We start from the raw sequence: 12798 nt of genomic DNA on the forward strand, positions 1-12798 counted from the left end.
CTTGTCCTTTGTCCAGGAATCCTTCTCATGAAAAATTAAGTTTTAAGACATCTAAATGGTATGTATGCAAATATTGGGTATCTGAAAGTTCTGCCTCACACTGCATAGCAGCCACAACATCCTAAGATGCCTTGAATCATTATGGGCACTGGCAGACATGGGAGAAAAAACACCCCCAAAACAGTGGTTTACCAGAGAAGGAACCGTGTCAGTTTGACCCGGCTTGCCCAGCGTCTGAATAGATTGCGCACTTTAGTAGGGTTTTTTGGCTAATAGCCTATTGAATCGGCTATTAGATAAAAGCACCAAAATGCCCTGGTGAAGTGTGCGATCTATACAGTTGCTGTGAATGCCACATCAAACTGACTCAGTTCCTCTTCTGAGCATGTGATGTGCACAGTGCAGGGGTGCACCAAGCTGAAAGTAAGGCTCTGGTTATTTTTCTTTCTAAGTCTGTAAGCAGCCTGTTTGTCTCCATTTTGGTTTTAAAAGATCCCTGGGCAATGAGACTGATTACTGCTCATGCACAGGAGCCATCCAGAATAGTCACCTAGGTGTTAGATTCAATCCTTACCTATGGGTTGCATTTAATATTATTCTAGGAAGCACATAATAACCTTCACCAGAGTCCCTGGTTCTTTTGGAGAAAAATCACATTGCTCTGCTGATAGAGGAAGAGGCAGAGGAAACCTGGCTATCCCTGGCAGGGGGAAAGCCCTAGGTTTCAGCCTCTGTCCCAGTATTGTTTATACCTTTTATCCTCATTGGGAGCAGGAGCTAGAACCAAAGCCTTCCACCATCCCTAGGTAATACCTTCTCCTTACTGTACTTGAGTCAGACTGCATCTTGCATATAGCGCTAAAGAAGTACCCACTTTAAGAGGCAGCGTAGAAGATGTCCTTAGCTGTCATGATCTATACTATGGTGGTTAGGAGACTTTCCTGAGAAATGTATTTAAACCCCTTCATTGTGAATGGGATCTATAACTAGGGACCTACCCAAATTGAGGAGGCAGGCACCAACTTTGTGGGCAGATTGCAGGGCTGGCTGCTGTTTTCACAAGCTTATCACAGTAGGACTCTCCATGTCTCTTGATCGAGGGAGGCCCAGTAGCCCTGCCACTCACTGCTGATTGTCTAAGGGTGGTCCATCATGGCCACACCCCTTGCTGCTGATTGATGGACAGGCAGTCCTCAGCCAATCAGTGGCAAGGGGCAGATGTGGCAGCCATTTTGACTGCTCCTCTTTGTGCCTGCAGACCCTCTTCCATCTTCCCTCCCCTCTCCGTAGGCTGTGTGGCAGTGAGGACTTCTGGCTCCCACTGGGGAACCAGCATTTTATTTTTAGTAAGGTTTCTTTTTTGTTGCAGATTTAACAAACAGTGCCCTATTTTACAATTTCCATGAAATTGCAAATTGAGTAGGTCTCTATCTATAACTGCATCTACTGCTTCTTGAGCCTAAACCACTAGGCTCATGAGTAAAAGGAATGTGGGTTCTTTTCCTAATGCTCCTGTCAGTTAGACCTAAGTAGATATCTCCCCTCTAAAGCCCAGCTTATAGGAATGAGCTGAGTTTTGACACAGTGGAAATTTCATCCCACCACAGTTGGACACGAATTAAAACCCTCTATGCTTAGCAATTGCTATTGACCTATTGATATAGGTGATCCCTACTTAAATGTTTATATGCTCTTGGGTACATATGGCTGCACACTGAGAAAACAAGAGAGCTGTGTGCCTCCCTGAATGGAATAAGATCACTTTTGTGTGGTGAGATGTGTATTTTGGGTGAGCAGCCACATAAGCTTAGACATCTAGTAAGTGGAATAAGATATGGGACCTTAATAGAATTGTTACCTTACACCTCTAGAGGGAAAAATTGTAAATCTGAGAATGCTTAACCAATATCTGTAAACTTCTTCAGATTGCTTGTTAATTCTAGCCTTAAACATTGCATTAATATATTAACAAGGTCTGTTGTGTCAGATACATACTTCCTCTTAATTAAAGACTAGCTAACACACAGTGCCTGCATTAAAATTAGCAGTATAATTTTCTACTGCTTTATTTTATTTCATTCATTCATTTATTTAACACATTAACTTCAGAGACCCAGATCCAGACTTTCCTAAAGAGGAAGCTAATGAAATGGGATATTTAAAGATACAGGGCCTTTGAAACAGATTTCAAAGTAGCATGCATTCCCACAAACCAAATAGAGCCTCAGCATTATCATTTTGTTACACAACAAATGCAGTCTGCTTAGCTAGGTTTAGTATTTGGAAATCCTACCAGTCTTTTGGAACATACCTGACTTTCTTCAGCACTGACTGCAGAGAGATCTTATCTTGGCTTTGAAGGTTAAAGCCCCCAAACACAGTTGCAAGAAGTATTAACTCTTTCACTTCATTTTCTAAGCTTCCCAAAAGCAGGCTCCCAGGGCTGGCAGCCCCCTCTTCTGATGTGGCTCTCAGCTGCAGGAGTGCCCCACACAACCCCACTTGTAATCTCCCAGCCTTGGGGCATGCCATGCACCCCCAGGGCTAGGAGATCACAGCAGTACCCCACAGCTTCCAGGGCTGAGTGTCTTAGCTGTACCACCCCCAGAAGCAGGGTCCCCAATGCACCCCTGGGGCTGAGAGACTGCAGCTGCTGTAGCCTCCCAACCATAGGGGTGTTTCACATACCCTCAGGGCTGGGATATCACAGCAGAGTCCCCAGGCCACCAAGCCCCAGCATCCACAGCTGCCAGGTGCTGCTGGAGCTTAGAGTCCCACCAGCTGCAGGGACTCTGCCTCTGCACATGGTGCAGCTGGGACTCTCAGCCCTGGCAGCTGCAAGGTATTGCTGTGATCTCCCAGCCCCGGGGGTGCCTGGCATGCCCCATGGATGGGAGATAAGTGGCTGCAGTTTCCCAGCCATGGGGTTGTGTGGGGCACCCCTGCAGCTGGGAGCCGACATCAGAAGAAGGGGCTCCTAGCCCAAGAAGCCTGCTTCTGGGAAGCCTAGAAAATAAAGTAAAGCATTAATACTCCTTGCAACTGTATCTGGGGATGAGACTTTAACCTGCAAAGCCAAGATGATAAGATCTCTCTTCAGCACTGACTGCAGAAAGTCAGGTGTGTTTCAAAAGACTTCCAAATGGCCATCGGCTACACCATACTGCTGTGACCTCCCAGCCCTGGGGGTGCATGAGGTGTCCCACAGCTGGGAGATCACAGCAGCTGCAGTGGGGTTGTCTGGGGCACCCCTACAGCTGGGAGCCACATCAGTGGGGGCTCCTAGCTCCAGGAGCCTGCTTCTGGGAAGCATAGAAAATTTAGATTCAGTCAGCTATTAAATAAAAGCACCAAAAAGCCCCACTGAAGCGTGCAAGCTATCCAGATGCTTGGGTTGCCAGGTCAAACTGATGCTATTCCTCTTCCTGTATAGCACTGTTTTGTTTGGTTTCCATGTCTGTTAGCAAAGGTTTTTGGTAAATGTGCTCTTTTGGAATCAAGTTAATAATTTGTTATGAGAACTCTGGTATCTGTTAATGGATCTTTATTGGTTACATTTGTCTGTTTTATTATGCACTCTAGGGTTGACAGACGCTTCTGGTCACTTTTAGATTGGTATCCGGGAATGTAATTATACAATTCTGTTGCTGTATTTTTCTTTTCTTTGTTTGCAAATGCCCATAACCAAACTCTATATCAGCAGAAGGGCAAAACAGAATTCCCATTGGTACTAACATTAGCAAGTACATATTTATAATTGGAAAAAACTGGATATTTTTATTTAATTACCTTCCCTATTTTTATTCATCTCCTTAAATAGATGTTTAATATAGTTTTACAAGGTTTTCTAGGTATACGACATTTGAAACTTGGGTTGCAATGTGATGGGAAGAGGGTAATGTGGATTATCAACATTTTTCCTGATTCTTGGCCAACTGTGAGTGAACTGGAGAGACAGGAACCAAAGCAGAGACAGTCTTAGTTATGAGTCAGTGTCTGCTAATCCAAAATAAATTTGCAGTGGTAAATTTTCTCTTTTGTCATGGTTAAACTAAATTGACTTGTATTGTTACTTAGAAGTAGTTAAGCTATGAGCAGAGTTAAATATAAATTACTATAGAATAGATAACTAAGATCTGTGTGGATTGCAAATTATACAAACTTGTAACAGCTTTAGGATTCCTATAAGGATTTCATTTTTTAAAAAAGCTTCTAGCTCTCACCAGTCTTCAGAATTTGAATGGGAATAAATTGATTGTAATGATCACTACCTGCATACACAGCCAACCAGAAACAATAGTGCTCTGAGGTGTAAATTGATCCCATTAAACTTTAAGAAGTGTCAACTTTTGAACTCTAATTACAGTTTAAATCTTGATAATACGGATTTGTCTGTGTAAAAAAATTTTCTAGCATACTTATAGTAGAAAAAGTATGCTGCTGCATAAGTGTGAACAGTATTGGGGATGAAGTGGCTTTATTTCAGAATAGCTATTCAGTTCCATTGTAGTAGAAACAGTGCACCAATATTTTTTTGTTACCCTGGGCTGTAGTAGACTATGATGGGCTGCAGCTGAGAATTGTTTATTTCCAGCCATTGCTGGGGTAGGGAACAAGGAATTCAGATTTGTCTCTTGACAAATTTAAAATCAATTTTACCCATCTTAGAAAGAAGAGGGAATTAGAAAGATGCTTTCCCTTCTCCAATACTGTATTAGAAGATAAAACTAGGTCTTGCACCTTTGAGTACAATCACCATTTGTTTATTTGCTGCTAAAATCTCTAACATTCTCCAAAACAGTATACTGACTCATTAGTACAAAAATGTACAGAATGTTGAAAATCTTAAACTTAATATCAGAGCACAATATAATTATCAAGCTAAATAAGGATTTCATTTTTAAAAAAATGAAAGTATTGACTGAATTGAAAAAGCAGTGCTAGTTCATAATTCAGGGCTAATGCAGGAGTCAGCAACCTATGGCCCACAAACCAGATTGCCTGTGAAGCCATTAGATCAGGCCTGCAGAACTAGACCCTCAGCAACATTCAATAGCTGGGGCTTTGCTTACATCTTGCCTTTGCAGCTGGGCAGAGAGCTGTCCCGTGCCCTGCAACAGCAAAGAGAAGTTGCAGCAGTGGCTGATCCTTGGCACTGGCCCACCTTGGACCTGAGCTTGGCCATTCCAGCCTGGTGCCAGAAATGGTTGCTCCCCATTGGTCTAATGTGTTATAAAAAAAATACAGGACCTTTTTTTCTTCTTCAAAACCTAAAAGAATTTGCCAAGAGGTGTTACAGATGGCTACAAAAATGTTAAAAGGTAGTATCTCAGCTGTTCTTTGAATAGTCCCACTATATGTTTTGCATTTGTAATTTTTGTCATTTACCTAGAAAAGATTTGATTTGAATATGGTCTTTTATCATTAAAAATATTCTAAATTTGTCAAATATTTACCAATTTGAAGGGCATATTTTATCTAAACAAACTTAAGAATGTATAGCTTAACATCAACTTATTCATATTCTTATTTTTTACATTTTTTATTATCTTTGAAAATAGTGAATGGTGTGTTTATTTTTTACTAAATGATTAATTTTTTTTATTCCTCTCTATCAAGCTATATGTGGATGAAAAATCGATGTTATTAAATGCAGAAAATAATGTTTTGAAAGTTGTTTTTATTTAAACCACCTTAAATGTGTGGATACACGTGGAAAAAATAACCTTTTCAAAATGTTTTGTTTTTAAGTTACTTATTAAATTACAAGCAGTTAGTTGTACTGATCTTGTTTTTGAATGCCAGTTCCTTCAGGATTTTAGAACTAGTGAATATCATACTTCATTTTAAACCAGAGACTAGAAGATAAAAATAAGTTTCCCTGTTTTTTCTAATTCCCAGTCAACTTCTTAAATTTTGAACAAGCTAATCATTGAACTAAATTTGCTAAATAAACTAAAATAAAGAAGAAATTCTCTCTGTACCTACAGAAGAGGTTACTGGTATTAAAACCCAGCTAGCACTTAAGCACCTGAACAATCCATTTGCTGTGCTAAGTGACTTCACCAGTTCCATTGTTTTGCCTTCTTTAAAAGTTTGACAGCAAATGTTCTGCTTAATTGTTTTGAGGGTTTTTTTATTGGAATACAAGTTTTAGGCCTTAACATGAGTTGTCCTCATAATTTTGAAATTATAGAAAATTAGTCTTTTTTAAAAGCACCATAAATAGATTTTACTTAAAAGTGCAAGTTAAAAATTAAATCAGTATACACAAAAATCCAGATTTTCTCTCTACATTTTTATCAACCACTTTACACATAGCCACTTATTTTAAGAGGTTCCAGTTGCATATGTAACTTTTATGTTAGACGTTTGTTTTTGGGGTATTTCTGTAAGTTATTGTATTTAAAGAGATTTTGGAAGGTAACCTGTAAAAATGGACAACTTGATGAGTAAAAACTTAGTTATTAGTTTTTTGTAAATAAATTTAACCTCTTTTATAATAGCAATGGGGAGGCTCTTCAAAAACACTTCAAATGGCAGTTTTGCCAGGTATAGCAACATTTGCGGGGTGAGGGGGCAGGAAGGTGATGGACAGTGTAATGTATTCCAGTTTTTTTCTGTTCCAGGCCCAGCTTAAATCACTCTTGTAATTCATTTAAAAAAAAAAATTCTAACTAACTGATCAACATGTCCTTTCACCGTATCTGATGAAGTGCAGTAAGCTCAGGCTCACAAAAGCTTATGGATCTCTGATTTAGTCTGCAAGTAGGGACCTACTTAATTTGCAGTTTTGCAGATTTTACGGGAACCACAAAAAAGTCATTGTCCACAAAATAAAACACACATAACAACCCAACTTACTAAAATTAAATTGCTGGCTCCCCAGTGGGAGATAGCAGTCCTCATGGCTGCTATAGCCTGGCCTTGCAGCCTGCTGGGGCAGATCACCAGCAGGAAGGGGAGCAGGCAAGATGGTGGTAGCCCCCTTCTTTCCCCACCTCTTACTGGCTCAGAGAGCTGCTTGTTATGTGGGCCTGTCTCTCTGCCAGTCAGTGGCAAGCAGCAGGTTTGCCATGAAAAAGCTGTGATATTGGCTCTGTGCGCCATGAGCAGCCTGCAAAAATCCCTTTTGCTCACTATGACTTAGGTAGATCTCTGTCTATAAGGTGCATCTCTGCCCTCCTTTGACTAGTGCATTCTCCTCGTTTTCAAAGTGCATTTGGATTCTTTCCACCTAGCACATCATCAGGTCAAATCAGACCCTCAGCCCTGTTTATGGAACCCTACTGAATTCAAATGCATCTTCAGTGTTTTCAGTGATAGCTGCACATTCCCATTAGCCTTTTAAGGTGTGTTTTTTGTTTCCTGCCCCCGCACCCCACTCCCCAGCCATTGGTTTTTGGGTTACAATAGCACATTGCCCAAAATTGATTACAAAGGCTGAAAAAAAAGTATGCAGGTAGGAAGTTAATGGGCAGTAGTCCAAGGAGAACCTATAAATCCACATTTACAGCAATCAAGTGGCACCCTATCCAAAAGGTGCTGTAAAGTACTCATAGTAAAGTACTGAAAGTACTCTTCTGCCTCAAAGGTAGAAGTACCTAATATAGTAGTATGTTGTGTTAATATTAAGTACTGTTCTGCCTCAGAAGTTGAAGTACTTTACTATCCTAGCACCAGATGGAATGAGAAGTTGAGTATAGACTGCTTCAGTTGCTTGCATCATTTGCACAGGAATTGCATCCTTATTTTATAGAGAGAGAGAATCTCTGAAATACATCATTGAGTTTCAAGCTGTAGGCAAATCAGTATGAGCTGATTTTTTTTTTTTTTGATTAGTAGTTGTATTACCCATGGTTTCTATATAGCTGATCTTTTTAGCTTTTCTGAAAAAAAGAATTATAGAGCCAATTTAATTGTTGAAAATAATATTTCTATAACTGATCAATGCCTGCTTTTTTAAAAGGTGAAATCTGTGAAAACCGGGTCGGTCTTTTGGACAATCTGCTGCTGTTTATCCTACTTTTATATGGTAAGCCTTTTATGTGTACGTGAGCTAAATGTATTTGACAAGATAGGTCTTTTTGTCTATAGAGCTAAGAACTGTGGAGATTAAATTCTCATTGGAAGCCTTCAGGTTATATCAGAATCGTTTGGTACTAATGTATTAAATACACAAGCAACTTCTGAGAACTGACAGTACTTTTGAAGGGTATAGTTATAAAAAGTACACTTCCCTAGTGAAATTCCCTTAGAAAAACAGTCTAAAATAAATTAGATAAATTCTCAGACTTGATATCAAGAGAGTAGTTCTGATTGGAGTTGCTGTTCAGTCCAGTTGCAGAGAGGCAGGATTTTGATTGTGTGTGTGGATGAAATTGAAATCTGTTCCTGATAATATGAAAATGTCACAGAAGAGAGCAGATATGAGAGTCTGGATAAACAGATTTTTCCCTTGAGTTCACCATGAATTTTGCAATTTAGATTTTTTGTAGTTGGGGAGAATATGTTCAGTAAAGATATTTGGGGTGATGTTGGGTGGGAAAATAATCTGGCAGTAGGAGAGATGACTTCAATGAGTGAATTGGTGGATCATACACAAATAGCATCTGGGAAGGTACAGAGAAATCCATATAGTTTATTGAAGAAAGGGTGAAGAAGTTACTTTAATCATCCCCTCCGAGCAGTTGGCATGGAAGCAGCTGCCAAGGGGCTCATCAGCATAATAGAGGCACAATAAGGTTCAACAGTTGGATATTCAAGTTGGAAAAATTAAGGTAGAAATGTGGATTTGATTTTCAAAGGGAGAATAATCAACTGTTAGTACAGTTTAACAAATGGAGTATAGCTCTTCTATTACTTAAGATCTTTAAATCAAAATGGGATGTCTGTCTGAAAGACTTGCTCTACTTCAACTGAAGGTTGTTACGTTTAATTTCAGAATTTTTTTTATTGAATTCAGTTACTTATGTCATACAGGAGGTCAGACTGCTTGATCATAAAGGTCTCCTCTGGTCTTTCTTTGAAAAAACAAGAGTTTCTGCAACAATATTATTAAGAATTGATGGGGATGGGATCCAAAGTAAAACTGAAGGAGAGATTGTCCCATGGTACTTTAAGAGTTGAAAAATGTCACCATTCCACATCAGAATGAAACAAGGGCCCTTCTAAAATTTGTAGCAAAAAAGCAGAAGGGGAGCCCTTCCCCACCTCCCACTGCAGAATAGCTAGTTGTCACATGTTCAGGAAATTCACCTGGAAGGTAGAAAACTTGGTTTAAAAATCTGATTCAAGCAACTCAACCATGGTGTCCCATGCCATAGGTGGGCAAGCTGACAAGAAAGTCCCTGATCAGAGAACCATATATTTTTAAGCTAAAGAATACACAAGTTACAGGGCAGACTGAAGTTTGTATATTAATTTTGAAGTGTTGGATGCTGTTTAAATGGTCTAAAACAGAGATGTGCTCAACCTCTGGTCCATAGGCCAGATGTGTTCCACTAAGCCACTCTCCCTCGCTACCAAAATCCCCAAGCCCAAGCCCTACATGGTTGATCAGGGCCAAGCCACACTCCCTCCCTCCACACAGCAGGCTGGGGCTGAGCCACGGGCCCTTTTCTCCTGCAGGGCTGTGTTGTGGCTGGACTGCCCCCTGCTCCCCTTCACATGGCCAGATGAGACCTGCCACACCTGCCCCACACACTGGTTTGGAACCACCAGCTGGATCCAGCCTGCAGACAGACTAGGTACTGTTCATCCAGCCCACTGGGCAAAAAGGTTGGCTACCACTCGTCTAAAAGCAAGTTAACAGTACATGATATTATTGTTCTGGTAAGTACATTAATTGAACACACATCTTTCTATGAAATCTTGCCTTCCAAAGCAGCTTTACATTATACAAGGTGTTTGTAAACCTGCTAGTTTCAAGGTATGCTATATATGAAATCTGAAAAAAAACAAAAACACAAGGGTTGGGGTTGTTATACTAGCATAGCATAACCTTTTCTGTTACCACCCACATAGTCTAATCAGACCCTTAAAATGAGTGAGTTTCATGAGCAGGTAAATATAACAGGGAGGCACTTTTACTGTTGAAAGTAACTGTCTGCAGCGTCCCACTGAGTAACATCTTAGTTTGTACAATCTTGTGGAGGTGGTGAAATCAGACTATGTTGAAAGGAAGGCAAAAGTAGAAGTAATGGATTTTCCTCATGGATCCTCCCCATTCTCCCCAAAATGTAGGACTTGTATGTGTAATATTAGAAAGACTGTTCTAAAACTATTGGACTATTAAGGTTGAGTTAATTTGACTGTTGCTGCTTTTTTCCTTGGTTTTAAGGGCATTTTCAGTTAGGTAAGGGTTAAAATTTGATGTTGGATTAATAGTAAAGATAAAGATGATCCATCTATAGGTAGTTTCCTTGCATTATTCCTTTGGTGATTTACTTTCATACACCCGTTTCTCTTGGAAATGAGATCCTCACTTGCTGTGGACATTTTAAATTCCAGGTAATTGAAGCCTGACATAAATGTATCCCTCATAATATATTTTTTAGTAAAAATCAGTGTTTTTTGTAGTATCAGTTGAGAACTTTATAATAGAGTGGTAGTTTGGGGGTTTAAGCTTCATTCTGCCTTGAGAAAGCCAAGGAAATAGTAATTCACTTGGAAAAAAAAAGAAGTGTTTCAGGATTGACTTTAAAAGTTCTGCCGATAGTTGCAAAATAACTGGTTTGGACATGCATAAAACTTCTAATTAAGTTCAATAGCATGTGGAGCTCACTGATGCAGTAATTTGATCTGCAGAGTTTTCTTCAAAATGAGTAATTTTTGCTTATTTTTGTACTCATGCTCTATTATGCTGTTAGCATTTATTTGACCATCGCTGTTCAATATGCCTTTCACTGGTGATTTGTATGTATAAATTGTCATGCACTGAAAGAGATGTAATTTGGTCTAACAGCATGTTCCCCTGCCCGTCTGCAGCTTAGCTAGACTTCTAGAAAGTTCTGCTTTCATTAGTTGAGAGAGGATCAGGCAAAAAGAGGTGCATTTAGACTCTAAATAAATGGATTTGGAGTTAATTGTGTTCCTTCAGGCAACAGAGGCACAGACTGAGTATGAAATTGCATGTGTTCATGGCAATACTAGTCTTCACTCTGTGGTTACTTATTATAGTCTTCAAACATGCATGCATTTTCTTTTTATCCCCTTCCACTTTGTTTTAAAACAAATACAATTGATAGTGAATATAGTGATGCTTCCATATAAACCAAATAGTACATCAGTAAAAACATATCTTAATATATTCCAGACTTTCAAAATGTCTTTCCTGTTGACTGTAGATTGTCTTAATGTATTTAATCTTATCATCTGGACAACACAGATTTTATGGTAGCTGTGCCAGAAAAAATAAACAGTTACTGTACATTATGATTATAGTAAAATTGTTTCCAAGTTTGGCCTAAATAATTTCAGTTTGTTGCTTTGACCATGGGGTTCTAAAAATAAATTCATGAATCTGAGCCTTTTTCAAAACTAGGTCTAAAAATGTATTGCCTGGTATGATCCAATATAGATAAGGCACATTGCACTTAACACATTCTTAGGTGTCGGGGGGAGTTTAGCTTCAGCTTGACAGTTTGATATATTTGGAAATATAGGCTGCCTTTTCTACACTAAACTAACGCATTTTGAAGAGACCCATTTTGATGTCGTGCTTATAAAGCCTGGTCTACACTAGGATTTCTGTAACAGGCCATCTTATATTTGAAGTCATATTTGAATGATCTAATTTACAATTTCATTTCCAATAGGTCTCTGCATGGGGTGGTTATGTTTTCATCATCAATCTTATTCCTCTACATGTGTTTGTTCTGTTGTTGATGCAGAGATACAGCAGGAGGGTCTACATAGGTGAGTGTTCTGACTGTATTATAAACCACTTCTAAAACAACTGATTTCATTTTCATTGAATAATCAATACAATTCGGCAAGCATTAACTAAAGGAATGTGAAATACAATCTTCCTACCTATGAATTTTGCTGTAAATAAGGAAAACACAGTCTCATGTGAAATCACCTTAAGTTACTTTGGTCACGTTATACTTTCCTTTTTGCACTAGTGAAAAAGGAGAAATCACCAATTTGTAATTAATTTTTTTAAGTCCTTTAATAATTCAAGTAAGTTTAATACACAGGCTTCATATTTTGCCAATATACTCTTGCAGCATTTTAGAAGCTATTCATCCAATTTCCACAAAACTATAAAATATTCTGTCTCAGAAGAGCGTTCCATATTCCACATGAGAGTTATATAAAATGTTGTTTTGCCAAGCCTTTAAGGAACTGTTGTTTGGTATCCTAGTATAAGATACTTGAAACAGCCCACTTGAAAAAGCATACAAAACGTGCACATGTATACTAAATGAGTAGTGATTTTTAGATGCTCAATTTGAGTTGTTTTGAAAGGTAAATACCCAGCTATTTTTTCTTTTTTTATTTGGTAACCTGAAGTCAAGCTGGATACTTGTGTATCTTCTGTGACATTCAGGAATAGCTTCCTGTTTATCCTGTGGTTATCCACTTCTATGAAACAAAGCCTGAATCCAAAGCTCAGCCAGTTCCACAGAGGGATGGTATGTGTTTCCTAGCAGTTTTCAAACCAAAAAAAGGAAACTTTTTAGGTGAAGTCGCATAGGTTGTAAGGGGCTGAAAGTGACCTTGCAAGATCATGAATTACCATATTTACTCAAATCCAAGATGAGGTCCATTCATTTGTCCCTCCCAATCAGC

The 12798-nt window shown here is 39.0% G+C and overlaps 1 protein-coding gene across 1 annotated transcript in view; it reads left to right on the forward strand.

Moving 5' to 3' along the window:
- STT3B (STT3B, catalytic subunit of the oligosaccharyltransferase complex) overlaps positions 1-12798 on the forward strand; it is a 55193-nt gene that overhangs the window by 4405 nt on the left and 37990 nt on the right. Inside the window, exons 3-4 of the mRNA XM_006030206.1 lie at positions 7970-8035; positions 11820-11919. Coding sequence (XP_006030268.1) covers positions 7970-8035; positions 11820-11919 — 166 coding nt within the window. The remainder of the gene's footprint in view (positions 1-7969; positions 8036-11819; positions 11920-12798) is intronic.

The sequence above is a fragment of the Alligator sinensis genome, unplaced genomic scaffold (assembly GCF_000455745.1).
Source record: "Alligator sinensis unplaced genomic scaffold, ASM45574v1 scaffold181_2, whole genome shotgun sequence".
Classification (NCBI taxonomy): Eukaryota; Metazoa; Chordata; order Crocodylia; family Alligatoridae; genus Alligator; species Alligator sinensis.